General features: G+C 38.6%; 1 protein-coding gene across 1 annotated transcript in view; it reads left to right on the top strand.

Moving 5' to 3' along the window:
• TOP2B (DNA topoisomerase II beta) overlaps positions 1-24,403 on the top strand; it is a 118,339-nt gene that overhangs the window by 51,728 nt on the left and 42,208 nt on the right. The window contains 9 exon segments of the mRNA XM_030550975.1: positions 422-567; positions 2,446-2,543; positions 3,750-3,962; positions 4,046-4,219; positions 15,147-15,248; positions 15,342-15,479; positions 17,483-17,621; positions 19,722-19,879; positions 20,309-20,434. Of these exon segments, the coding sequence (XP_030406835.1) occupies positions 422-567; positions 2,446-2,543; positions 3,750-3,962; positions 4,046-4,219; positions 15,147-15,248; positions 15,342-15,479; positions 17,483-17,621; positions 19,722-19,879; positions 20,309-20,434 (1,294 nt within the window).

The raw sequence follows: 24,403 nt of genomic DNA, 5'->3' as shown, positions 1-24,403 counted from the left end.
GAAATGGTGATTTTTTTTCAGCAGGTTATAACTGGGTCAGATCTCAGTGGATTTTCACAAGGCTAACAAAAGCCATCTCCCTGACCTCAGGACTGTCATGTAGACAGATTTCAAAGACCTGCTTTACACCAGGGAGACATTAGAGTTTTTTGTTGTTTTTTTTAAAAAGTCACAAGAATTATTTTTACAAAGGAAAGTTTTTAAACAAATTTAATAATAATAGATGTTCTTCATAAACTAGCATTTTAAACAGATGTTTCTTGATAAATAAAGTGATGACAAAAAGATGCCAATAAACACAATAAAAATGGTTTTAAATTGCTAGAGTACACCCATTGGTAGTATATTCTTGATTTATATTAATTTATCAGTTTTTACATATATTTATTTGAATGGGTGTCATTATTTGTTTTTTTTGCAGTGAATCAAACATTATTAGTATCTGGAATAATGGGAAAGGAATTCCAGTTGTGGAACACAAAGTAGAAAAAGTGTATGTTCCTGCTTTAATCTTTGGACAGCTGTTAACATCTAGCAACTATGACGACGATGAGAAAAAAGTTACAGGCAAGACTCTTATTAATATGCTTTGTTTTTGGCTGGTTAAACTGTTAATTATTTTCGGAGTTTTCTTTTCTTGAGTCATGGTGAGAGATGGCTCTTTGTGTACTTCCTAGTCATTATTTGCCAGTTTAACTGTATTTCTATAAAATTATCTGAAAACAAACTTTTTTTTTGTTTTTTTACACAAATATTGTTTTGAGCAGGGTTCGGCAACCTTTGGCACGTGGCCCGCCAGGATAAGCACCCTGGCGGGCTGAGCCGGTTTGTTTACCTGCCGTGTCTGCAGGTTCAGCCGATCGTGGCTCCCACCGGTTGCAGTTTGCCATCTCAAGGCAATGGGGGCTGCGGGAAGTGGAGCGGGTTGAGAGATGCTTATCCTGACGGGCCCGTGCTGAAGGTTGCCGATCCCTGGTTTAGAGAGAACTGTATTCTTGCAGGAAACTAACAACACCCATTTATATGTGGCTGTCCCCATAGCATTGTCCTGACAATTCTTAGATTATTTAAATATTTATATGGTGTCTTTTGTATAATCTCAGGATTCAAAATATATTATAATATATTTTAATTAATTACAAATTTACATTCAATACATCATATAAAATTAATCTGAAATAGTAGTTTATATGCATACACAAATATTAAAATGTTAAACTGGCAAAATAGTAGGAAAAGTTTAGTAGACTAGATGATGCAGACTGTTAGGCCCCGATTCAGTACTTAAACACGTAATAATTCTGATTTAGGTGACAAATGAAAGTAAGTTCTTTTTCTTTCTAGTGCATCTATTTGTGCAACTAAACTATGATAATTCTGTATGGTTGCAAGTTTCTTCTCAAGTGACACCCAAGAATGGAATAATATGTACATTGCTGGTCTTGATTCAGGTGCAGCGCTAAAGTTTTTTGGGACCTTGGATATGGCTTTTTTACTCCATGCTTGATTTAAGTCAGGGATACTATTCCCTCACATTCTTGAATATTAAATTGAGCTGTGATGTATAATTATAGCTTAAATAGTTACATTTATTATCAGAGTTCCTGTGTTCCCCTCCATTCCATGCAAGGAAGAGGAGCAAAAGAGCAAAATGTGTCCACATTTGGGTGGAAGAGGGAAGCAGTAGCTATACTGCTAATTTTTTACCTCATCCCTGGGAAACCAGGGAAGTTTATGCAAACAATATGCATAAATGGTTCTCTGTGTTAAGGTGTATATTCAAGGACAGGAAGGAGCAAAGTTGAGAAGCAGTCATGCTGTGGCATATGCTGCCATGTACATAGGATCTGATTCTATTAAATTTACTGAACTTTCAACCCAATCCCTAGTGCATTTTTAAGTGGAAATATGAGCTGTAGATAATACTAGATTAACTAACCATACTCTGTACCTTCTGTTCCCCTTGAAATAGGGGATTTGGGGTGCAGACTTATCAGTAGTCACTGGCAGCCGGGTTTCTGAGAGTGTTGCCGGCAGAGGGGGTCTAATGTGTGTGGAGATGTTTCCTTTTCTCAAAGAAATATCAAGATTCATGGGATTTTGCCAGGAGTTGCCCATAGAGTTAGTGCATCCATGGGAATTCCAGGACTGGTAAAGCACCTCTTTACCTCTTCTGCAAAACTGCTCCCCATGGGTGGGTAACATTTAGTCCCAGGTTGATAACCAGTCAGATTGTAAAATGCAGTGTGTGCACTTCCTTGTGAACTTCCAGGGCAAAAAGTTACTAAATTAGGTCTCAGTCCTTTACTGATGTCTGTTAGCATGGTCCCTTGCACCTGGTAGAAGTCCCTGATATGGGAACATTTTATTTCATTGAAGTAATTTGTAATATGATACAGGTAATTTCTGCTTTTAAAAACTTACCACATTTAATTGTTGTTCCAGGTGGTCGTAATGGTTATGGTGCAAAACTTTGTAATATATTCAGTACAAAATTTACAGTTGAAACTGCTTGCAAAGAATACAAACACAGTTTCAAACAGGTATGCAAATGTTTTTGATCTTTCTCTTCTACATTTTTCTAATTAGAAACTTAATTTTTAACACATTTTCTGAGATCCATAAAATAAATTATTGAAAATCCAGCAGTAACAATTATGTAGGCACCAAGGTTAATTGAGTAGAATTACTGTTGATACTCGTTAGATTTGAAGAATTTTTCTCGAGTAACAAATTTATATTTGTTCTTTATAATCTTACTAATATGCTAAAAATGGATAGGAAATGCAGTAGTCTGAGAATCGTAGTACTTTCTTAAAGATTGTCCTGCTCCTTGTTTTTAAAAATCTAAATAAAACAAAACCTTGTGCAATCATATACTAAACAGTTTTTTTCTGTGTATGTTTCTTATTAATATCCTTAACCCTAATGGACCAGCAACCACTTTGTAAAATACACCAACCCGTCTTGTCTGTTGTTGACATTCTGAGCACACAGACCGAGGATTGAATGGGCATGTAAATTGATCTACCTTCTCACTCTTAGAGGTGGTCACTTTGATATAGGTTTGAGGCACTTTGGTTAGGGGTATTCTGTTTGGAATCCTTTCACAGCTGTTACTTTTACTCTGTCTCTTTGGTGGATAAATCTTCAGTTTCCAACTATTCAATGTAGCACTGTAATGAGGGGCAAACGATTTGTAAAAAGCTGTTGTTTACCAGGCTTTTTATTTTTTTATATTTTCTGCAGAACTGCTAAAAATCATATTAATGGTGGCATGAATGTAGATTTCTATCGAGTGTGCTTTTAAAATTTGCAGAGTTTAGCATTGGGCATTTTCAAGAAAAATTATGTAAGAAAAAAGTTTGCACAAGTGAGCTGTTTTGTCTCATGTTCAGTCCCCTCCTGCTCCCAGCAAAGAACGTGGACAATCAGCCTGCTGCTTGGTTTGTTCTTGTACACTCAGATGTCATGATATCTCTGCATAGTTTCACTTCCACAAAGCCCTTGAGCCTATCACCGTATTAATACTCATGCAGAACATGGGAAAGCAGTTGATTCTGTGTTTACTGTGTTAGCAGTCTGTAAGGTGAAATATGCAAATTTTTCATGCTGCAGTTTAGTGCAAACTTAGAATAACTGGAAACTGGAAAAAATGGGGGTATTAGTTATGCTGTTTAGTTTTGTTGGTTAGTTTACCAAAAAAAAAGGAGACAATTGTAATTAACATCTAAAATTTGCTTCCAAAGACTTGGCTGAACAATATGATGAAGACTTCTGATCCCAAGATTAAGCATTTTGAAGGAGATGACTTCACATGCATCACATTCCAACCAGATCTTTCTAAATTTAAGATGGAAAAGCTTGACAAGGATATTATGGCCCTCATGACAAGAAGAGCTTATGATTTGGCTGGGTCATGCAAAGGAGTCAAAATTATGTTTAATGGGAAGAAACTACCTGTAAGAATTCTATTTAAAATACTTTATAAATTGCATAGGTAAGTAAGAGGACAGTAATTGCTTATGTTTTTTTGAACCCGTAGGTAAATGGATTCCGGAGTTACGTAGATCTTTACGTAAAGGACAAGTTGGATGAAACTGGAGTTGCACTCAAAGTTATTCATGAACTTGCGAATGAACGATGGGATGTGTGTCTCACTTTAAGTGAAAAAGGGTTTCAGCAAATCAGCTTTGTAAATAGCATAGCTACCACAAAGGTGAGTAGTTTTATGTATATTTTAAATGAGTGAAATGTAAAGGATAAAAAAATGAACACTAAAGTTATGCCTACTTAGCTGTTTTATAAATAAATCTTTTTTATACACAAAATTAAAATGGGTGAATTAATCCTATAACATGAAATTCAATAGCCTGCCAAGGCAATCGAGTGCAATCAAAATCTCTTCATGGCAGAATTGTATTTCTAAATACATTTTTTTGATTTATTTTAAAATACTAGTTGTCATTTGCAGTGATGCAAATAACTTATGAATACACCTGATGATATTGGGTAAGGATGTGAAATGAACTGCAACTATTGTTTAGCACTCGCAATGTTTTTATACTTCCCTTTTAAAAAACATACTGCAATAAAATATTACTGATACATGTTTGGAAATTATATTATGTACAAAAAGTAACCTGCAAAGTGGTGAAAAAAATGGGCCTGAGGATTTCCCCCCTTCTCTTTCTGTATCTTTTTCTTACTTTCTTGTTACTTTTTTTATGACATATAAAGCAGGCCTAAAATGCTGGGGTTATTTCCGCCCCCCGCTTGTGTTTTTACATGAGATATCCGAGTGTTCTCTGCACTGGAAGGCTCAATGTTGACTAAAGAAGTCACAAATTGATAAGAGCCAAATCAACAGCCATGGCAAGAAGCAGTCTGCTCACCCCACAACAGTGTAAAATTCACTTTAGGTCCCCTTTGTACTTCCCCTAGTCCTGGGGTCACCCTGCACCAGGCCAGTTGTCTGGCACAAATTAGAGCAACCTTAACTTGTACCAGCTACATATGTCTTCCAGGGATCACAAAGTTACAAGAATATCCTGGCGATATCCACTGCACAAGTTGCAGGGGGTGAGTGATATAAGAGCTGCTAAAGCAGTTCTTCTTCAGTTCAAGGATCACATAAGGAAGGGAAAATTCTCTGGTGACTGTTTAAACCATTTTTAGAGAAGCTTAACTATGAGTATCCCTGAAAGATGAAATATTGAGAAGGAAATGAATTTTTAATCAGACAGTTTAAAACTCTTTAGTCAGGTGTATGCTAGGTAATTGTACAAAAAATAATAATACTAGTTCTACCAGTGCCCTGCTGCCACTGGTTCAGCAGCACCAGTGGTAGCACATAGTGAGACCCCTATAGAAGTCAAGGCTCCAGTGAAATCAGTGATAGTACTGGTGGGAGCATAAGTGTAGACATGTCTCTGGTGGCTTTTGTCATTTTTACTACACAGTTCATACCAGTGATGTCTTCAGTGCAGTTGAACAAGTGACAGAATGGTGGGAATATTTTGCTAAAAATCCATAGTACAGACAGGGTTATTTTTAAAAAAAAACTATTTAATATTAATTCCTGACACTTGTCAAAATGGAGGGAGGGGAAGGAGTGGAAACAGACTTGATATTCTTGGTATTTCTGAAATAATAATGAAAAAAATCAAGCAGAATGCCTGTATTAATTCAGGCCTTTTTTATACAACATAAAGAGGCAAAAAAAAAAAAGTGTGCAAATCCAATTTTAAAATGTCTGTCACAGGTTATCTTTTAATATTAAGTTTGTGGAAAAAAAGTCAAGAATCAAGGGGAAATCATATCTACAGCTGATTTCACACACAGAGTATAAATAAATGTCTCTGATAGAAAGTTATTACATATATTATTTATCTGGGGGGACAAAAAGAGCAGTTGTTGAATCTTAAGTAAATATAACGCTTTACTGAAAGAGACTTGAGAATGACTCCTTTGGTCCAGTTTTCATCTATCATGCACTTACACATGTGTACTATCAGAAATTCTTTATGAAAATTCATAGAAAAAAGTACTTGTGTATTCTTCAAAGGTAAGTGTTGTAATTTCTAGTTTCTCCCACTCTTGGATCCATGCCTTATGTATGTGACTGGATGTGGAGTGTTCGGAGCCGGTAATCCACCTCACCAGCAATTGATGTGCAACTACCCACTGATGAGACATAATGGCTAGTAACTAACTGCGTCAACTGCCTGTTCCCTTTAATCTGCTAACAGGTGAGGAGCTCATTTCAGCTGTTTTTTGGTTGTATATCGCTCTGTTTGCCAAAATCCTTTCATTTTCTGTTTCTGGATACATTTCAGCCAGTGGTAATTCTTTTCCCTGCCTTCTTTTTTTAAAAAAAAAACCTGTCAAAACCTTACAAAATAAGTTTTCTTCAGGTAGCATGTTGAGGCACCACTCCCTGTTTTTTGTAAATTTGTTGTCTTGTCTATAATGGTCAGGTCCCTGTGCATTCACAGTTCTGCAGAATCTACCACCTGCTACAGAATTCTACTTGGGAATCTAAGATTTCATTAAAAAGAATGTTTCTAGCTCTTATGGTTATGTAGCTAATCTTCCAAATATGAAAAACTTGTAAACTTATTAAATGTTGTCTTCCTGATTTCTCAAACAGCTTCAATAATAGCTGTAATAGAGATATGAACTGTGTTAATCAGCTCAGTTGTTAGGTCTGAAGTCAAATGATGATCAGCATTGTTAAATGTTTCAGTACTGATCATTTTAGCAGAAACATTCTAAAAAGGATGCCATGAATTTAAGGGAGGGTCCAGGGGCCCTCTGTGTGGTGTTAAGATTTGCTGGCGTTGGTAGTGAGAAATTCAGGCCCCTCCCAGAATTTAAAATTACATGTTAACCCCATCCACAAGAGAGGAGGAGGTGAATTCCACCTTCCACAGCTTCTTAGATAATCAAAGCCTCAGTTGTTATCCAGCGAGTGGCCCAGACCTTGCATATTGAAAATTAGAAATTGGTGACAGTTTAAAATAAATTGAATTTAATACTAATAGAAAAATAAACACCACAATGGATATTGTAACAATTGTATTTACATATCTAATTCATAGAAAACCTCCACTTTTCAATTCATTTATATAAAAGTTATAGAAATTTCAGTTTGCCACACAAACTATTGGCCTTTCCTTAGAATTTAGGTCTAATTTGCCACAAAATACCGGGTACTGTGGCTGCTGATGGTACCTTTAGTCCATGTCTACATATTCTGTGGTGTTGTAGCTACAGCACTACAGCTATGCTGCTGTAGAGCTCTAGTGTAGCTACTTCCTACAGCAATGAAAGGGGTTTTCCACTGCTCTAGGTAATCCACCTCTCTGAGTGGTAGTAGCAAAGTTGACGGAAGGATCTTCCGTCAACATAGCCATGTCTATGCCAGGGGTTAGATCAACATAACTATGGTACTCAGGGCCATAACTATGTTGACCTAACTTTTAAGAGTAGACCAGGCCTCAGTGTAGGAACCGATCAGTTACCGTTTTATTACGTGCATCCCTGCAGCCTTGAGTCTCCAAGAGTGGGGTTCAATTATAACACTTACCTTTTGGGAAAAGAAAATTATGTGCCTGTAATTATCTTTTTCAGAAGGTGGTAGTTATAATAGTTACCCTCCATATCCCCTCAGAGTTGCAAGATAGAGCTAGCTTTTCAGTCTTGCGAACTTGCATTAAAGTGTACTGACAGTTGGGGCAGTTACAGGCTGTAAGTTATTGGGTAAGTATGCCACTACTGGTGAGATGGTTTAAAGGCACCTAACTTTGAGCTCTCAACATCCCTCACTCAATTATGCACACTAGGAATGGACCCAAGAGTGGGGAACTGTTATAACTATTATCTTCTGAGACCAAGAATTACAGGTAAGCAGTTATAATTTTTTGATATATCAACAACTACAATTTTTACAAAATATTAAAAGTGGTAAAAACAGATTTTTATAACCCAGCTATAAACATTTGAAATAGGATTTATAATAAAATATTGGCAGCGTCTGAACTATAGCGATGTAGTGAGTAAAATTATAATAAAACTAGTTGAAAATAGTCTTTTTAAACAATTGTTCTGCCAGTGTTTTATGGATATTTTCAATTTAGTGGTCAGTAGACATTTGTCATAACTAGTTCTTTTTACAGACTGAAAAATTTATTATGATTTTCTTTCCTTAAAATGTCAGGGCACAAATTTAAATTTCAGTAAATTGAACTATCCTGCATTGATAGAGAGGTAGTATTTTCTTACTGTGAATAAAACTGGAGTCTAGTGCTTTATAAAGAGACAAGTAATGGATAGATTTAAAAACAAAATCACTATTACTACATACCACAAAAAGTGTGTTTGTTCATGTTACTATTTAAGTTGAGAGGCTCTACATGGATGCAGGGATCTGCCTGACTTGGCCAGATGGCAGGATTGGAGCTTTAAGTTGGGAGTGTGATTCCTAGCATGAGGAGACATACTTGCACTAGTTTTCACTGAGCTAGCATGCAAAAAATAGAATGTAACTGAGGCAGCACAAGCAGTGGGAGAGGTTAAACACTCAGTGTGCATGCTGTTCAAAGACCCTATGTATATACTTGGGATGGCTAGCCCCTCCCACTGCTCAGACTGATGCAGCTAATTCTGTTGTTAGTATGCCAGCTCTGACAGGTAGTGTGAGTATGTCTTCTCAAGTTGGGAATCATACCCCCAGCAAGTGTAGGCATACTCCTTTAGAGTAAACTTCCCCATTACTCTTCTCTTTTACAGAATCTTGTTAAATAGAATATACATTTCAAATTTCTGTGTTCCTATTTCTCCTGAGATACTAAATTATAATATAAAATAGAAGGGGAACTAGATGCCCCAGAAGATTGGTAATGTATATAGATTCCTTGACATCTAGGTTGCCAGCCCAGTTTGGTAAGGACCAAAAGTCATTATCGTCTTATGGCTGTTTCATGATCTCTGTTGAGAGAGTTTGGTGGCCTCAGTCCAGTTCAGGTGTTCATAACAAAAAGTCCAGACTGAGTATTGGAACTAATTGAAACCGTTACCTGCAGTTTTAGCAGAGATCAAGGACTGAATGGGAATGGATACTGACCTCCTATCTTCCACCATATCTTGTCTCACACTAAATCCAACCATTTCTTTCTCTGATATTATCAATGTCCATCCCTTCTAATAAAACCTTTGGTCACTCCTTAATCATTTCTTGCCATTATTACTGTACCCTTTTCTTCTTTGGCCTTCTTTCTTTTAATCTCTTTCCCCTACAGTACTTTCAAAACACAGCTACTATTTCTTGTCACTCCAACCACATTACCTCTTCTCCAGTCACATCACTGACTTCCTGTGTTTAAAATGTTGTAGTCAAATTCCCTGTGTTCTTTGAAGCAGGAAAGTGTGCTTTCATTGGTCTTCTCATTAATGATGTCTCTATACAGCTTAACTGTTTTATTTATTTTAATGTCTGTTAGATTGTAAACTCTTTGAGGTAGGGACCTTGATTTTAGTATGTTACAAAACACTGAATATCTGTTGTACATATCTACAATAGGGATGATTCACTCTGACCGTTAGTGGGCACTGAGTTAGAGGCACATTAGTCAGTTAGAGAAGGGAAGCTTACATTGCTGCTTCCTTTGCACCTTTTTTGTAATAAATGAGGATTGCAATCTACAGTATTGTCAGCATGGCAAATTTCACAATCACTATATTCAAACACATTTTTTCCTATGTGAATTATGATCAAGTAGTTCTAAACCAAACTATTTATTTTTAAAAGTTCTTGTATTCACATTTTAGATTCAGCTTTCATTCCCATCTTACCCCCTTGATTTTAAAGACATTGCTATAGGTTTTATCTGTTTCAGTGCTTTTGGTAAAGAATTTTTCCAAGTAGACAAGGTTATTCTCTATCTAGATGGGGTTTTGTTTAACACAGCCTCGACCAGGCCTACAGTTTTGGAGCACCAGTAGAGATTGTCTCAGGACTCCTGTCAGCTTTCTTAGTTATACTCTGTTTTTTAGAAAGGAAACAGCATGAATGTTTTGCTCTCATTCTTCATTTCTGAACGTTCATTTTTGCCTTGCTTACTCTGATTTTAGTTAGGCCTGTGACCCACTTAAATGATTGAAAAGTTGGGGAATGCGAATAAGAAAATCAGTAAATGCCTCGAGGGGTGCTATTGTGTGATGTAGTCTCTCTGCTTCTTGTACAAAATTTATAATCATTGTGGTGGTTGATGGTGTTTGAGGTAATGCATCTCTTATCCACAATGGCAACTGGAGAGGAGCAACTCAGCAGCTGAAGAGCCATAGGCATGCTCCAGAGATGTTAAAACAGATTCAGATGTTGAGGTCTGACTGTACTCTCCCCTTTTCTCCCAGACTTATGTGTTCTTTGACCAATGTGTTTCTACCTGCCAGAGTTTAGCTGGATAATTGCAAGCCTAAAAAAATAAAGAGAAGGCCAATTTTAAGCTTCGTCAGATTCACCAGTCAAGGCTAAATTGTCCTCCTCCTTCTCTCCAGTCTGTTACCGAATCTTTAAACAAACTGCAAACCGTTGATGTAGAGGAGTTTGCTTTCTGTCCTTTCAGTTACTCTTCATTTCTCTCCAATCGGTTTGACAAATAAACATACCTGAACCTGACTTTTGTGAAACCTTCAGGATAAATTTGGTGATTAGCTTTGATGTTTTGCACTTCAAGATTTCTCTCTTATTCTGAAATATTATTTACTTGCTGAAGCTAATCCTTCCCTCAGATGAGGAAGAGCTGTTAAAAGTTTGAGAACGAGCCAGATTTTGATGCTGTTCCCTTTTCCTAACTCTACAGAAACAAATATTGATATGTGGGTTGTACTTGATTCTAATTTCACCTGTCATAGTGATAAGGATTATTTAAATATTATTTTTATACCTCACAGCTAGCATGGTGTGTTAGGATTCTTTCTAATGGTCTTGGTTGTTAACACTTCTATTTTGTTACCCCAAGTGTCCAAAAAAATTGCAAGTTACAAAACCAGCATTGTTTTAACTTGTTTTCTTCAAATGATGGAATGTTACTTATGAAAGTAAGAATTTTGTTTAGTCATTTTCCCCAATAAATTCAGACAAACAAATATAGACAAAAAAAGATATAAAAAGGGAAAAGGAAAAACGTAGGTCCTTCTCTACAGTTTTGGTTGACTGTCAGCTTCAGGATGAAGTCATAGATTTCTTCTCAGTGAGGCGGTCTCTGGTCCACCTGAGGACAAATTGGAAAGTGTGGTTTGGAAACATAGGCTCATAGCTGAATGAAGTTTCCCCTCTCTCTTAGTGATAGGAACTAGTGAAGACAGTGTCTGGTGAGCAGGCAAAATTAAATCCTGGAACCAGTTAAGATACGGTGCCAACATCCAAAGAACATTATGGCCTGAGATTCAATAGGCTTGACACCTACAACTTGGGATGTAAAATAAAAAAAAGGAAAAGGATATGCACAATACAAATCCAACAAAAGCGAAGACACAGAGCAGCCAAACTGAGCCACTCTTTTGGTTTATTCTTATTTTAATCCTTCTTGCTTTTATATTTCTTAGTTTGTGAACAACTTTACAGCTGTCCTTCCAGAATTTTCCAGCAGTTTGTCTAACCTGAACAATAATAACTCTAAGACAAGGGAACCTGCAGCAAACTCTAAACAAATCAACAAGAGTATAGTTCTACAGTTTGGTTATTGAAAAGATGAAGATATGCTCTCTCTTGATAAATATTGGCATCATCCATTGAGATCCTAGTCAAACAAATGGCCTTCTGAAGTGCTTCCATAAATTCTACTCTTGGGCTGAAGGCTTCTCTTCACCAGCTTTCCAGTACTATATAAGATTCTCCTCTCCCACCCTACCAGAAGGATTTTCAGATTGTTAGATAAGATGTCAGAATATTGGGACAATGGCTACCATGAATCTGTCAGAAAGACAAGGTGGGTGAGGTAAAATCTTTTATTGGACCAGCTTCTGTTGGTGAGAGAGACAACCTTCCGGGACACACACAGTTCTTCTTCAGAGAGCTTGGTATGGCTCAAAAATTTGTCTCTCACCCCAACAGAAATTGGTCCAGTAAAAGATATTACCTCATCCACCTTGTCTATCTAATATTCTGGGACCAGCACTGCATGAATCTGTCAGGTTCAGCTAGATTAGAGGCTATGCTAATTCTACCCTACAGTGCACTTAGACAGAGATACTGATCTGGAGGAGAATTTTCAGCAAAATACAACTTCCCTATGGCAGCAGACATCTGTTTGGGAAACTCTTAAATCAAGCTCTTAAGCCCTAGAGAATAAAATCTTTCATGACCTCCATTTAATGGATGGAGGGATGAAAACCTCAACCTGCTGGTTTTACTCCTTCCCCAAACCTAACTTCAGGTTTTCATCCCCTTTTTATGAGCAATAGAAATATGAGATTTACCATACTTACAAGATGAGAGGATCATCCTGCAAGGCTGCAAAGTACAGACTCATTATTATAGAGAATATCTGTTTTTGCAGATGGTTACTACATCCTTCTATAAGCTTCCCCATCCTCCAGTCTCTCCTCACAACTCCCAGAAAAGATATCCAGGGCATGAAAAAATAGCCCAGCACATAAGAGGAGTGATATCATTCCTCCTAGATAAAGATTCCCATTCACTCTATGCGGAGATTGTCCTACTTTGGACTTGAACTGTTTAAACAATTCATCACTATCAGTTTGATCAGTCTTACTAGTTATTGTCTCAGGGAATTACTTACCATTGCAGACCTGCAGGATGCCTGCCTGCATGTACTGCATGCCGTCAGCAGTACCTCTGGTTCTCTGTGTCAGTGATGCTTACAATGGTTAGGGCTTGCTGTTGGGAGTATGGCCCATTTCACAAAAAACAGTGCTCCTCCTGGGCTGAGAGGATATTTTTTCCTAGAACAGATGTGCAGAGCTCCTGTGTGGTCCTCCAGGCATGCTTTAATTAGATGATATTTGAAATAAAATAAATACATATGCTGCTGCACATGCAGGGTTTGGTAAAATTGTTCTGTTTTCTGCTCTTAAAAATAATTCTGTCCTACTGTGTTAAGAGAACATATAGATCCCATCTAACAACAGACTAAATTCATTCACTAAGGTAATGGAGAGTTTTTCTTACCTGATGGATAAGGACATTTTTACTGCCTCTCTCTTTGTGGTGGTTTTATTTTAATTATAGTTATCTATTTTAGGATATATTTTATATTTATCATATTTCTTTTATGTGCCTCTTTTTAAAGATAGTCATTGTTAGGGTGTAATTTGATTTTTTTTTTCCTGCATAAAGCTTGTGTGAATTGCCTTTATATCCCTAACCAGTTTAATTCCAAATGGGTATGTCTGATCCTACACCTTATTTTTTTTTAAATTTTTTTTAGTGTAATTGCTATGAGAGTTGCAGCTGAGGAAGCTAATAGGAGCCTCAAGATAACTTCCTGGGTGCTCAGCTTTTTTTTTATTTGCTTATGACATTTCTGTGCCTGTTCTAATGTGACCAAAGTGAAAACCCATCTACTTAGAGACTGACCTTATTCACTGAAGAAATACCATTTACAGGTTAAAAAAAAAAATCAGTTCTGATGTAGTAGAGTCTGATTGCAAAACCTGTAGTAATTGGCTTTTACAAATGATAGCTGAGTATTCCTCCTGTTTGAATTTCTCAAAAGTTTAGAGATTTAGAGGGTGTCCTATATTCAGTTTCCATTGTACCAAGGTTGGAAGCTAGAAATCTTAGGTGGAAGTTAAATACATTGTCTTAGTTCATTAATGTAAAATAATAATTCTGGCCCATCTGAAGACAGCATAGCCAATTGAAGAATTCTCTACAAGGAATTACAAGCTTTGTGAGCTACCGTTTGTGGACAGGAGGGAGCTGACAGGCATTGTGGATTCTGCACTCTCAGCTTTTGTGGTGGAATAAAGAAAAAATCCTGTTTGGTCTTGCATAAATGCAGTTGGATGAGGTACAGGGTACAGAGAACCACTTTCCTTTTCTCCTGCATCCAGGCAATAGCTGGACAGGATTCCAACAGACTGCTATTAAGTGCTAGAAAAATGGCTGCATGCTAATGCACCCAAAAATAACCGCTCCATGGTCCCAAGAGTGGGTAATCAGCTGGCTTTTGTGATATGGTCAGATATATGCCCCCCTGTGTCTATGATGCCATAACAGCAAGCATAGAACAAGGGGTGTGTGTGTGTAGCAGCTGAGCAGTGGTAAGAAGGTTGCTGACCTGCCCCAAGTCCTGCTATGTGGTGTTGGGATGTTTCTTGGATCCTCTAATGGGTCATTACTAGTCTGGTTCTCTTCCTAAGTACTAATATGAGGCACAGAGTGGCAAGGAAAAGGTTTTGCTTCAAATTAGCAGCACAAAAATAGCTGTCAGTGTTTTTCAGGAGTGTTTTAGAAGTTCTGCTAAGAAAAACAGAGATGAATTGCATAGGTGAAGGAAGGAATAGTGATGGATGGTGTAAATCTGAGGATGCATGTGCAGGCCAGATTTCATACAATCAGGCCTGGATCCTACAGAGTTTCAGTAGAAGTTAGGAGCTTAACTGCCTTTGTGGCTCTGGGCCTAAATCCCTGCAATGAGGAGAATTTGACTTGATGAGAAAGAACCCACACTCAGATGCTTGTGTTATCATACTCTAAAACCAGTTTTGCCTGTTAGGCAAAGGTCCCTGCTGTGAGTCATGTGGAGTTGCATATACCATTACTGAGCTTCAGGGTCTCTGAGCTGTCTGGCAAACAAGGATGGCTTGCATGCTACTATATTGTGAAGCCATGGGTTATATTTGTGGACTGCCATTGCACAGAGGGTGCAAAATATAAAGCTCCTTTTGCCTTACACTGCATCTGTGCATTCACACAGATGATGATTACTATATAGTATATTAAAAGCTTTAAACTAATTTTTCTAGCATTACATTATAATATAAATATTCTTGAATAAGTGATGGTGTACTGTATATAGGTGATTCAACCTCAATATGAATACAGTAATTCTTGGTAACACAATTGCAAGATGTTTGGAATTTCAGTGGTTTTCTTTTCTTTTTTTTTCATTAAGGGTGGTAGGCATGTTGATTATGTAGTGGATCAGATTGTTGGTAAATTGATTGAGGTTGTGAAGAAGAAGAACAAAGCTGGAGTTTCAGTGAAACCGTTTCAGGCAAGTAGTTTCATATATACTAAAAACAAATACTGAAAAAGAATGGAAGCAACAGTTTTGATAAGTGAATTGATTTCTGTGTTTTTTCAACAGGTGAAGAATCATATATGGGTTTTTGTGAATTGCCTGATTGAAAATCCAACTTTTGATTCTCAGACAAAGGAAAACATGACCCTTCAGCCTAAAAGTTTTGGGTCCAAATGCCAGCTATCAGAGAAATTTTTCAAAGCAGTAAGTATGATATGCTTTTATGATAGGAACACAGGAATTGCATCCTGGATCAGGTTTTCATGTGTTCCCAAATGAAGTACAATATGAATTGGGTTATAGAATCTGCATTTTTATGAATCCAGAGATTTCAACAAACAGCAAATGGCATGGAGGGATTTCTGCTGCCCTTCTAGTCTGAGTGGGGGCAATAGGCTGCACTGTGCCCTTGCCCGATTTGCATGTGGATTTCATTTCCATGGCTCACCGACCTATGGCAGATTACATATTATTTATGCTGGTAAATTTCTAATACAAAGACAGGCATTCACAAATTTTGGTAGTACAGTACCTTTTGAGTTGAGGATTATTTTCTTCCCTACTTTGTCCTTTGAAATTTTTCAAATGCTATTTAGGAAAGGGTGTATAGAAGAACTTGTCTTTTTTTCTGTGAATCAAGTAACATACAACTATTAATATGCCATTCAAAAATATTTACTCTTCTCCAATAATATAACTTGAAAATACGAGTTTGTTTTAATTCGGACAGTTTAAACAAATGCACTGGTGTAAATGCAGGTTCCCCCTCACCAGTGCCTTTTTATAAGGTTCTATTAAATAAGAAAAAGTAGAATTAAATTTCAGCCAGAATTCATTAAACTGAGTCCTCTTTAGTGCCAGTAACCTATGTAGCAGCATGTGAATAGGAGATTTACAGCTTGCACTCCTAACATCAAACAGATTTACACTGAATAAATAAATAAAATGCAACCTCCTGGTCTTAAAATACTAGTTCCAGACTTCATGTGAAAACTTTTCCATTACAAGGACAGTCTGTATTAAACTATACCACAGCCAAGTGTGTACATAAGAGAAGCTCCAAAAAGAGGAAAGTATTGAGAAATTTGGCTACCTTTTTTAGCAAATTCAGAGGAGGAAGGCTTCTCACCCAGCATGCCAGAGTCGTTAGCCAGGTTCTTTGAACATTAACCTGATGCTGAATAGGTAATATACGATGTAGTATGTTAAGATTTTATTATAACTTTGCCTTAATAAAAAGTTAAAATAAAACCTTGTTTCATCACATGGAATCAGCCGCATTTCTTCTAACCTTTTAAGGGAAAAACAACAAATCATAATTTTGTGAGACTGGATGCAACCTCCAGAATTGCACTTTATTATATATTTTCCATTTCTGGCAATATTTTTTTTGCAATGTGTGTACTCTTTGCTAGAAGTGTGCGTTTTATAATTAAGGGTATTAAATGTGCAGTGAAATCTCTAAACAGTGAATTTTTATGACTAGAGAATAATGAAAAGCCAAAGCACGTGGTATTTGCCTCCAGTGGTGGTTTTTTTGGTGTGAAATTCTCTACGACTAGTTACTATGTGGAAATATTTGCTATAGAAATATGTTACTTGTGCTGCATAAAATTGTCTTGCCTTGGCATCGAATTCCTGGGTAGAGTTCTGGTGGTTTGCAGATACAGGGCCCAATTCTCATTTATACTCAGGCCAGTTTATATCATTCTGAACATATAAACAGGTCTTTAAAATGAGTGTAAGTGTAGCTCACTCCTTTTATGCTGCCAGAGAGGTGTAAACTGGCCTTGGTGTAAATAGAATCAGGATCATGGTACCTAAAATGTGCTTAGGCATTTCATAAACTTAGTATAAGACAGGTTCCGTACTTTGAAAGGTTACAATTTAATAGACAACTCAGAGAAAAAATACGGAAAAAGAAGTGGGGAAGGAAAGCAGAAATGAGGAAGAAGGATAACAACAAACATGTGAGGGATAGAAAAGAAAAGAAAGGGTAGGTTGGGGGTTGTTTGGATGCTAATGTACATGTGATGTTAGTTCCTTGAATATTTTTTTTAATCATGCTTTTTAAAAATTGTTTAGGGGGAATTTGAAAACCACTGATGGATCTTAGATTGGATTCTTACATTTTACTGCATTATTTTAAGTTAGTGTGTGAAGCTCTACTTCTGTGCTCATGCACACCTTTAATCTATCATTTATAGGCCTCTAATTGTGGTATCGTAGAGAGTATTCTGAACTGGGTCAAATTCAAGGCACAGACTCAGCTGAACAAAAAATGTTCATCAGTGAAGCACAGTAAAATCAAGGGCATTCCAAAACTAGATGATGCTAATGATGCTGGTAAGAGCTTTAATATGATTACTTCATGCCAAGAAGTTTATTATGTTTATAGCTTTAATTTTATCAACAATTGTTAAATCACTGTTAGATGCTCTAAATCTGTTTTACACAAGTTTGTAAAGAGAGTTTATCATTATGTTAGTGGTCTGTCAAAAAAAGTATGAACTGCATACTTCTCTATGCAAATTTTTAATGATCAGTGAAGGAAAGGTGAACTCCTTAGTGTTGTAATTACAATTGCAGCTCTCAGTCTGATGCTAAGACTACCAGATGATTTACGGTAAGGAGTTAATAGTTTTGATTTAGGATTTGTTTTTTATTTAGAGAGGTACATCACAATAAGTAATGTGTCCAATATTCTGTTATTTTTTTAAATATATGTCAATATTCACTGAATATATAGAAATAATAATTCATTGTGATTAGGTAGCACCATATAAGACAGCTGAGGAGGCTTTGTAATCTCTTTTCTGAACATTTGTCAGATTTTTAGCCACAGAAACCTCGGGATAAATTGTTCCATCACTTGGGATTAGTGTTTTTTAGGTAGGGATGAGATTTTAGGGACAGAGAAACAGTCTGGCCTTTGGGTATTTAGTATTATTTGATAACTGATCTCTTTGCACCAGAAACGAACCATTTTGATACACTTTAGCTTCCAAAAATTGCAGCCCAAGCCTGAATATCTACATCACAATTAAACAGCCCCTTAGCCTGAGCTCCATGAGCCCAAGTCAGCTGTCACAGGGCAGCTGTGGGTTTCTAATTGCAATGTAGGCATACTCTTAAAGTCCATCTCTTAAATTTTCAGAGCCCTGTTCATTTTTGGAATACAACTGTTAAAATCATCAGATTCAAAAAGGCAACCTGCTAAGTCAGGGAGAGATTCATATTACTGCGAGGTATCTGAAAAGCACAAGGCCTCTCCCTTTTCTTAGGAAGTTATATACACCTCTACCCCGATATAACACAACCCCATATAACACAAATTTGGATATAACACGGTAAAGCAGTGCTCCAGGTGGGCAGGGCTATGCGCTCTGGTGGATCAAAGCAAGTTTGATGTAACGCTGTTTCACCTATAACACGATAAGATTTTTTGGCTCCCGAGGACAGCGTTATATCGAGGTAGAGGTGTATGCCTTTTTTTGAGGATTAGTCATTTTCTCCAGCCTCTGAGAGGGTTGTTGGCATCTGATGAATGGATTAGGCTCCAGAAGAGTGGAACTAACATCTGTCCTTCCTTCCTTCCAGGAAGGATTCCGATGAAATATATAAACTATTTGCAGCCCTAGCAATGAAGGAGGAACAAGAGAGAATCACCTTGTTTTAATATGTTAATATTTTAGGATGAATGAGAACTGCTTGTGGAGAAGTCTCAAATCTGAGGCTTTTCCCTAGGCAAACAAGTATTCTTGTCTTGTTGTTCTGCTTCTGTCAGATGGAGACAGAACACTTGGATTATGGCTTGGGACCAGATTAGATAGAAGGGTAACCAGTACTCTGATCCACTGAGCAGCTTCCATGTGTTTGCACTTTTGCATGTGGTTACCCAGTCCAGACTTGTGGATTCTGTGTGTATGAGAGAGCCAGACGTAATAAGGGCCAGTGGAAGAGGAAGTTACTTGTATAAAAATTATCCAAATATATGGGTGGGGGGGATGAATAACCCATCTTTAGTGTATATATGCATATATAAATGTATGTCATCTGTAGACAGTGTAGGATTGCAAGACAGCCACCCAGAAGTGGCTATTCTATCAAAGACATAACAGCCACTGCTCCTCTATTTTCCTCATGCAGGAGTTTTGGGTCCCTGGATTTGTGTGAGACACCTCCACCCTCTTCCTCTGCGTCCATCTTCCCCTCCACACCAGCCCATTGCTGGGATGAGAACCTCCTCAAAGGAGGAGTGGGTGGGGAGATTTCTTTGCTCCTACTGTGGAGCTTAAGTGGTATGGACGGTCTCACATCATGAGTGAAATTCACCCCGTATTGAAGAATTATCTATCATTTTGGTTTAGGGAGAAAACCGGTAATTTAGCACAAACATATTTTCTGGTTTGCTTTGTTTCCTGCCTTTTTCCCACCCCTCCCCAGGTGGCAAACATTCTTTGGACTGCACGTTGATTTTAACAGAAGGAGACTCTGCCAAATCTTTAGCTGTATCTGGCTTAGGGGTCATTGGACGAGACAGATATGGGGTATTCCCACTCAGGGGTAAAATTCTCAATGTTCGGGAAGCTTCTCACAAGCAGGTAAGCAGTACTGCCAACTCCCAAGGTTAAAAATTCTTGTCAGCTTCAGTATATATAATGGCTTAAAAATTGTGAAATTTCAAAAATAATGATTGTTGGTGTGTCTTTAATGTTTGAGCCTTTGGAGTTCGCATTTTCAGAAGGTTCAGCAGATGTGAGGGCTAGAAACTTACTTTTTCATTGAAATCTGAGATTCCCACCTAATAAAATGACTTTTGGAGACAGTGCTTCCAGAATATATAAAATATTGCAAAACTTGTGATAAAATAATAAGAGTTGGCAACAATGGGTAAGGAAGAACAGCACCTGAACTAAGAGACTCTTAAATATGGGGAACTTTTGTTATAGCTGACGTAATATTAAACAAATATCAAGGTATCAACTCATTATGCTTTTTTACCCCATGCTGAATCTCTGCTTTTTACACAGATTATGGAAAATGCAGAAATCAACAACATTATCAAAATAGTTGGTCTGCAGTACAAGAAAAGCTATGAAGATCCAGAATCTCTAAAATCCTTGAGATACGGAAAGATTATGATCATGACTGATCAGGTTAGTTTGAGATATACAGGTTTTAAAAACACATAACTAAGATATTTTAGTATCAGAGGGTTAGCCATGTTAGTCTGGATCTGTAAAAAGCGACAAAGAGTCCTGTGGCACCTTATAAACTAAGGGCTTGGCTACACTCACACTTTACAGCGCTGCAACTGGGGTGTGAAAAAACACCCCCCTGAGCACTGCAAGATACAGCGCTGTAAAGCGTCAGTGTAATCAGGGCAGCAGCGCTGGGAGCGTGGCTCCCAGCGCTGCACGCTACACCCGTAAGGGATGTGGTTTACATGCAGCGCTGGGAGAGCTCTCTCCCAGCGCTGCTGCTCTGACTACACTCACACTTCAAAGCGCTAAATTCCAAATGTAGCCATACCCTAACAGAAGTATTGGAGCATAAGCTTTCGTGGGTGAGTACTCACTTCAGACGCATGTGGTGGAAATTTCCAGAGGCAGGTATAAATATGCAGGCAAGAATCAGTCTAGAGATAACGAGGTTAGTTTAGTCAGAGAAGATGAGGCCCTCTTCTAGCAGTTGAGGTGTGAATACCTAGGGAGGAGAAACTGCTTTTGTAGTTGGCTAGAAATTCACAGTTTTTGTTTAATCCTGAGCTGATGGTGTCAAATTTGCAAATGAACTGATGTTCAGCAGTTTCTCTTTGGAGTCTGGTCCTGAAGTTTTTTTGCAGCAGGATGACTACCTTTAAATCTGCTATTCTGTGTTCAGGGAGGTTGAGGTTGAGGTGTTCTCCTACAGGTTTTTGTATATTGCCATTCCTAATATCTGATAAATGAGCCGCACATGCACTCTCCCTGTCTCAGGCCTGCAGTGGCAATTAACTGGTGCAGTACCTTCTCAACCGCCCTTGGTCCGAGTTGGAGCTCCAGCTTGCCTTACCTCAGACTTAGTTTAGTTAGATTAGTCAAGTAGTTTAGTGTAGTTAGCTTAGTTGGTTAAGAACCTTTTATTTCTTTTTCTCCCCATTTAAAAAAAATAGGGGAGAGAGCAAAAACACCGCATTTATTGAGAATACAACAGTTAGCATGTGCTTTTCAAACACAAACACACACTATGCCTGCACACAGAGTCCTACCAGTTGATGTTTATAGTTACCAGTCCAGAGTCTGGATCAATCTAGTAGCCAGCCAGATTGGTCGCAGAGGGGAGCCAGGCTTTGTTGGTTGTGATCCGATGCTCCTGTAGTGGCAAGACGAACCCAAAGTCCCATGGCAAAGCACCTTGTTCTTACAGTCTTTTTTTCTCTGTTGAAGTCTATCGATTTTGCTGTGTCAGTTTCTGACCAGTTACTTCTTAATTGGAGTTATCTTTTGATGTAAGCATTCCAAAACATCTCTGAGGGGGTCATCCTGTCACAGATTTGATTTAATTTGTCTTTAGGGGTGCCAGCCTTACCTCAGGGTCATCAATCTGCCCTTTCTTCATTATGGATGTGTGTTGATGGTTCTCTGGTGTGGTTAAGTCTCTTCACTCCTTCCTTGACCATCTGGCTATAACAATGGCCTTCACACCTTACTTTTTCCTGATACATGCATTCCTCATTCACACAAACAGTCTTTTACAGAGACCTTTGAGAGCAAAAGACATTGTAAATTAAGGCTTCCTAAATCTTATTATCAAAACAATTCACACTGGGGCCCGGGCCTTCAACGTTCCTCTAATCTCCTTAACATAGACACAATACAAGATCCTGCCTCTTACTTACTAAACCTTAGAACAAAGAAATGTATATTTAACTAGAGTGCCTAATTTGTAATACATATAGGAAACCATAGTAGACAAAAGGGTGACCATAATCAGCCATAAGGATTGTTCTGGTCTGTCCCTGCCTTAACATCAGTACAGACGCTGGCAGTCTGTCAGATGCATTTCTACCTGTGTCCCAGAGGGTCATTCCCTTCTGCTATTCAAAAAGGGTGGCTGGCAGGAAGAAATCAAATCATACATTCATTCTCATAGTACAATTATAAAATCCTGCCCCTAAGCTGGAACCTGTTCAGTGGGGACCATTGGCGATGGGGCAGATCAAAACCAGATGGGCATGGTAACTCAATGTGCGGTCTAAGGTCATACCTAGATAGACCTGTTCTACTTCATGCTTCACCTTCTGACCAGTCAGATAAACATTCAGTTCTCGGGTTGCGCTGGCATGATGAAGATGGAACAAACTGGAGACTGTTTTTATGACGCTTGGCTGGAGGCGCCAAGTCTTACAGTAGTCAGCTAATTTTATCATGTCCCAGTTTAAGGTGGCATCAAGCTTGTGAAACGTCCAGGCCTGGGTAGCGCAACATATGTCATCTGCGTAAATGAACTTTTATGACTCCATTCCTGGCAGATCATTGATGTAAAGGTTGAACAGGGTTTGAGAAAGCACAGAACCCTGGGGTAACGCATTGCTCTGTTGTCTCCAAGCACTCGTCTCCTCCCCCATATGGACTCTGAACTGCCTATCACGGAGTAACAGTTCAACGACGCCTATGACCCAAGGTAGCAGGACCCACAATACCTTCACGAGCAGGCCAGTATGCCATACCGTATTGTATGCTGCTGTTAGAGCGATGAAAACAGCGCCTGTTTTCAAGTTTCTCTGGATGCCATTTTCAACAAATGTTGTCAGCACAAGTACTTTGTTATATGTGCTACAGCCTTGGCAAAAGCCGGCTTGGTCAGGGCTCAGAATTCTCTCCATGTTGGGTAATATGCACTGTAGGACCAAGCACTCCAGAGCCTTGAAGCACGCCGGCAATAATGATATGAGACAATAGCTTGATGCTTGACTTGGGTCTTTTCCAAGGTTTTCCAGGAATTCTGGAGATACACCTCGATATAACGCTGTCCTTGGGAACCAAAAAATCTTACCGCGTTATAGGTGAAACTGCGTTATATCGAACTTGCTTTGATCCACCAGAGTGCACAGCTCTCTCCCCCTTGAGTGCTGCTTTACCACGTTATATCCGAATTCACGTTATATTGGGTGGCATTATATTGGGGTAGAGGTGTATATTGTCATAGCCTGCATCTGTTCCACACTTGATGCTACCCAGTGTCTGTTACAGTGAATGGTTGTGGGCAGGTTCTGATCTGGTGTTCATGTTTAAACATATGCCATTCGTTCCTCGCTTGTCTTCGCACTTGTTTCTCCAAAGGTGCTCTGGTCATTTTAAGTAGGTGTCCAGCTACCTGGTTGGGTGTCACTGAGGGTCAGCAGAGTGCAGGTGGCTGCTGCACTGCTCCAAGGTGTCAGAGCAGACTCCAACACTTGCATCTAGAGTGGGTAAAGCTCATCTCGGTCATCTCCTCCCATCTGGCTCAGCGAGCAGTGTCCAACGATTCGATCAGATGGTCAGCGACATCTGGGTCACCAGATGCAGTGCTCTCCGCATCGAGACAAGGGATGTAGACCGGGCGGCAACCACGTGAGATGGCTCTGCAGGCTGCTTTATAGATAGCACCACAGAAGCGACAGTAGGTCTCATTTACCAAGATATGCTGGGCTGGTTTGTAACCACACTCTTCTCCAGCACTTCCCGGTATCTTTCGGAAGTTCCACTACTTCTTTTTGGAACTCTTGACAACTGGAATTTGTAGCCCGATATGGATCAGCAACGGTCTGTGTTGGCTGCGTGGGAAGGTATCCAAAACTTGGCATGTTGCTGGCTGAGGGTGTCCATGAACTGACCCAGCACAAGTAAGGAGAATAGTCACGATCCCATCTAGAAGAATGGAATGTGCCTTGCTGCTTAGCATCATGGATAAGGGCAAGGTCGTTTCGAGATGCCCAGTCTTCAAGTTGTTCACTATTGGTGTCAACCTCCTTATACTCCCCAGTCTGTGTGATGGCTGTTGATGTCTCCGACGTAGACAGCTGGGTGTAATAGGCTTGGTAGAATCTGTTGGTTCCAGCTGACGCTTGGAGGCTTGTATACGTTTCCCAATCAGAAACCACC

Source organism: Gopherus evgoodei, chromosome 2 (genome assembly GCF_007399415.2).
Source record: "Gopherus evgoodei ecotype Sinaloan lineage chromosome 2, rGopEvg1_v1.p, whole genome shotgun sequence".
In the NCBI taxonomy this organism is placed as follows: Eukaryota; Metazoa; Chordata; order Testudines; family Testudinidae; genus Gopherus; species Gopherus evgoodei.
This window is presented reverse-complemented; position numbering and strand designations above follow the sequence as displayed.